The sequence below is a fragment of the Myripristis murdjan genome, chromosome 5 (assembly GCF_902150065.1).
Source record: "Myripristis murdjan chromosome 5, fMyrMur1.1, whole genome shotgun sequence".
NCBI lineage: Eukaryota > Metazoa > Chordata > Actinopteri > Holocentriformes > Holocentridae > Myripristis > Myripristis murdjan.
Window position 1 is genome coordinate 38749116 of NC_043984.1, and position 5000 is coordinate 38754115.

At 44.6% G+C, this 5000-nt stretch overlaps 1 protein-coding gene across 1 annotated transcript in view; it reads right to left on the minus strand.

Moving 5' to 3' along the window:
• fer1l4 (fer-1 like family member 4) overlaps positions 1-5000 on the minus strand; it is a 39766-nt gene that overhangs the window by 6269 nt on the left and 28497 nt on the right. Inside the window, exons 31-37 of the mRNA XM_030051774.1 lie at positions 4404-4565; positions 2264-2438; positions 1366-1481; positions 777-893; positions 646-685; positions 389-486; positions 77-208 (exon numbers count right to left, since the gene is read on the minus strand). Of these exons, the coding sequence (XP_029907634.1) occupies positions 77-208; positions 389-486; positions 646-685; positions 777-893; positions 1366-1481; positions 2264-2438; positions 4404-4565 (840 nt within the window). The remainder of the gene's footprint in view (positions 1-76; positions 209-388; positions 487-645; positions 686-776; positions 894-1365; positions 1482-2263; positions 2439-4403; positions 4566-5000) is intronic.

The window sequence follows — 5000 nt, forward strand, 5'->3', positions numbered from 1 at the left end:
ACAGAACTGCAACCTGGACACAAGACTGTTTTCGTGTGTGTGTGTGTGTGTGTGTGTGTGTTCACAAGGACAGCACCTTGTATTTTCCCATCAGCCTCTCCTCTTCGTCCTCCTCATCCTCCTCGCCGGCTCGGCCTTTATACAGCGGGAAGATCCGCAGCCAATCCTGAAACTGACTGAACTCTGACTCCAGATCACCACCGTACAGCTGCACGCACACACACACACACACACACATACACACACACACACACACACAGCTGCAGCCTGTGAACGTGGCTACACAAACTGCAAATATAAACTGATTTTTAAAACCTGCTCTGTAGGGTTACTGTATATAATAAAGGATTTGACCTGCAGTGACCTTTGACCTGCAGTGACCTCTGACCTTCAGCGTGGCGATCTTCTTGCGTTTGGGAGGCTCAATCTCCACGACGACCTCCTCCTCCTCATCTTCAATGTTGGCCATGGTCAGATTCCCTCCATCTGAGGAACAGCTCAGTTTACTAACACTGACACACACACACACACACACACACACACACACGCTCTCTGCTTCTGGCTTATAATCTATAATCTGTAAAGCTCAGCCCTGTGATGCTGAATCTGTCCTGATGTCTGCGGGACGTCCTGAAGGTCCAGTACCTGTCTCTGCTTGTTCCTCCATCTCCTCCTCCAGAGCCGCCTGCACACACAGACACACACACTGACTCACTGATGGACAGACAGACAGGCAGTCAGACAGACAGGAAGGCAGACAGACGGCTGGGACTGACCTGTCTCTCCAGCTCCTCCAGTGAGGCGTAGTACTTTGACCACCAATCCAGCTCCTCCTTCTCTGGCGCCTCCTCCTCGAGCTCCTCCCCTTTCTTTGTCAGTTTCTTCAGGGGATCCTGATGGACACACACACACACACACACACACACACACACACACACACACACACACACACACACACACATATTACAGTGACAAATTCTTCTGCTTTCAGTTTGTTTGAATCAAACGGCGTCCTGAGCAGGTGAGAGCGTGAGCAGGTGAGAGGGTGAGCAGGTGAGAGGGTGAGCAGGTGAGAGGGTGAGCAGGTGAGAGCGTGAGCAGGTGAGAGCGTGAGCAGGTGAGAGGGTGAGCAGGTGAGAGGGTGAGCAGGTGAGAGCGTGAGCAGGTGAGAGCGTGAGCAGGTGAGAGCGTGAGCAGGTGAGAGGGTGAGCAGGTGAGAGGGTGAGCAGGTGAGAGCGTGAGCAGGTGAGAGGGTGAGCAGGTGAGAGCGTGAGCAGGTGAGAGGGTGAGCAGGTGAGAGCGTGAGCAGGTGAGAGGGTGAGCAGGTGAGAGCGTGAGCAGGTGAGAGGGTGAGCAGGTGCGTACCGTCACCAGGTTGAGGGGGTTGATGGGAATCTTGGACTTTTTGATTGACAGGCTGCTGAGTTCCATCTTCGTCACTGTGGTCAGAGCGCTGACCGCCTTCGTCGTGGTCTTCCTCACTGGAGAGAGGAGGAGGAGACAGACAGGTAAGGTCCAGGTGATAAACGGGGAAGGTTTCTACAGTTCCACTCTTTCCCAGTGAAACCAGTGAACAGGCCTCTCTGAGTGTCAGTATGACTGTTCATATCTCTGCAGTGTATACTTTCCTCTGTTGCAGTGTACATTTATATATACATACATATATATATATGTGTGTGTGTGTGTGTGTGTGTGTGTGTGTACTACTGTGATTACAGGCTGGCGATGGTGCAGTTTTAGGAAACTATATCACATGGACAATATTACAAATTCATTTTTGACAGATTTGAACGGACTTCTCTCAGCGGTTCTGTTAGTATCTGACAAAACTACATGACATGTTAATTCTCTTATTTATCTTGTTAATTATACTTTGTTTTTAGTTTGCTCTTATCATTGATTTTAATTATCATTATTATGTTTTATTTATTTTATATTATTTATCTATTTTATTTTTATTATCATTTATTATTATTGTTCCTTGTACCTTTTCCTTGTATTTATTTTATTGTAAAGTTTTTTTTTTGTTTGTTTGTTTTTATTTTTAATTCCTTTTGCCTGTTGCTGTTATATGATTATGTTGTATTGGTTTACATTTTGTTTTATTGAAAAACTTTAATATCCAATAAAGTTTAAGTCACAAAAAACATCAGTATTCTAGCATTATTTAAACGTCACAGCATTAAAAATTCAAATTAGAGGCAGTCAGCTGATCGTGGAGCAGCTGTGCATGGTGGCTGCAGCGTCCCTCTGTGACCGGTACCTGGCGGTTTAGGCTCCTCCTCCTCCTCCTCTGGCTCCTCCCCCAGCTCAGGAGGGGCGTAGCTCATGAGGCTCTGGACCACGTGGGTGCCGACCAGCACCAGGCGCCCGAACGCCCGCCGCTCCACCACAAACACCGTCAGAGGGGGGTGGAGGTACGCCTGCTCCGGCAGCTCCTGATTGGACCACAGACAGGAAGTGCAAACAGCAAAGCAGGAAGTCATCAATCATCAATCATCATTATTAGACATAATGATAGAAAAAAGAAGATGAGCCAGAGAGTTCGAGTAGCGAGGAGGAACGGCGAGCGGAGAAAACTCCTCCCACAGCGAGAGTGAAGCTGGGGCTGAGCTCTCAAGGATTCAAGGATTCAAGGAACTTTATTGTCATACCAGCTCACATTTACATGTTAGTGGTATGAAATTAGAACTCAGGTCCCAATATAAGCCTAAATAAATAAATAAAGCAAGGTAAAAAAAAAAGAAAAAAAAAATGTAAATATAAAATATAAAATATATAAGTATAAACAGTAGGCTATATATAAATTATAAACAATATGTATAAATATAAACAGTATGCATAAACTATAAACAGTATATGTAAATAAATATAAACAGCCTATATAAATGTAAACAGTATATATATTATATAAAGTGTGTATGAACAGAGTATAAGCAGCATATATAAATGGACCAAGTGACAGAACCCGACACCTGGTACTGGGATTCAGGAATATATTCAGCCGCTTGGCGAGCGCTGAGGGAGAGGAGGAGGAGGAAGAGCGACGCCTCGCCGGCCTGGCAGCTGCTGGACAGGGGAGGGCCGATGGGACACGTTTTTTTTTTCGTAGGATGTCGATGGAATGTTTTATATTTGGGGGAGTCACCTCATTCTGTCACCATCCTAGGAAACAAAAAGCCACTGCCAGGGAGGAGGGGCCGCCTTTCAGTTTGAACGTGAACTTGAATGTCGTGTTTACAAACTCCAGCTGACATGTGACAGTCATTCTGCTGTAAACTGTGTGAGTGTGTTGCTGTGTGAGATGACAGTATAACATCACAGCATTCAGGCCCCAGCAGGTGTTGTGGAGGTAACTCTGAACCAGAGTACCAACACTGTATAAGCTAATAAAACTTAATATAGCTCACAATGATTAGAATATAATCAGCACTTGCAACTAAGTATTATAAATTTAAGTTTGCGTGTGTTAAAAATACTTTTTAAAAATCCAGCTAAAGTCAGATCTATTTTTAATTGTGTTTTTGCAAGATAAGGGCCAGATAAGACACAATTAAAAATAGATCTGACTTTAGCTGGACGACTCCAAGGTTTTTTTTTTATCTAAGCCGGAGGTTATCATTACATGACTCCAAGGTTTTTTATATGAGCAAGAGATAACCAAATGCTGACACCATCGTTTTTGATGCCAAAATGTGATCAAATAAAGAAATAGAGAGGGTGGGCCCCCAAGAGCTGGGAGGACCCTCAGGACAGCATGAAAACAGGTGCACAGGCCAGGTAAAGCTCAGTCTTCCCTGGGGAGGGACTCACTGGTTGTTTCCATTGGAGATGAAAATAAACCTGCCTGCTCCTGGTCATCATTTTAAAGCCTCCAGGACTTATTTTTCTGGTGTTTTACCGACTTTAAGACGTGTTCTGCAGTCAGTCTGGCCTGATTGGAACAGCTGCTGCCACATCAGTGTGAGGCTGCTGCCAGGTAACGAACAGCGAGCTGCAGGTGGATTTACCATGTCGCTAGAACCAGCTGGTCAGACGCACATGGTAATTACATTAATTATATATTACATAAATAATAAACAGATATTACATATTATCAATATATCATCAATTATATTATGTTATTATCTCAATATCAGTCTCAGATTTTGGTGTTGCTTCACTATTGGAAGAAAAAATACTTGATGTTCTAAATAGCAGAGAGCATTTTCCCCCTTCACATTTTCAGAGATCATTAATATTGTGTGGGCTGGCAGCTGATAATCACATCACTGATGTTTGCTGGTGTTGGTTTGTGTGCTAAAGTGTTATTCTGGGATCCAGTGTGCTGGATTATTAGCAGGATTAGCAGCAGGAATAGCAGCAGGAATAGCAGCTGGATTAGCAGCTGGATTGCGACGGACCACGTGGAAGCAGCGGACCAACTCCCTGAAGTTGGGGTTGGTTTGGTAGCTCTCGATCTCCTCGGACTCCAGCTGCCGTCCTGCACACTCCACCCTCACCAGGGGGCGCTCCACCTCAAACAGCTGCACCCGCCGCAGGTCCCGCACGCCCCAGAACAACACCTGCAAACACACACACACACACACACACAGGGTTTATCAGTACCTACATATCATATCATATCAGTACCTACACATAACACATCTGCAAAATGCTAATAAGAGAAAGTAGTGTCTTATGTCGCTTTCATACCGATTCGATTGGAGGGCTCAAAATTGTAACATTGTTGCGTTTATCACCAGTTTCGGTTCTGCATTCACACTCCAATTTTCGGAAGCGAACCGAACTTTATGAACAACAGGGTGAACGTTTAGCCATTTTGGGCTTTATGCTTTTTCTCCTTTTCATTTATCATATGAACACGGCTCGGCAAACCATTCTGACCCTAACCCGAACCCTAACCTTTATTCTTATCGTTATTTCACAATACATTTTTTTCTTTTTTTAATGTTTATGTTGCTGACGTGAAGGGATGAGACATAGTAGGGTAACCAGAC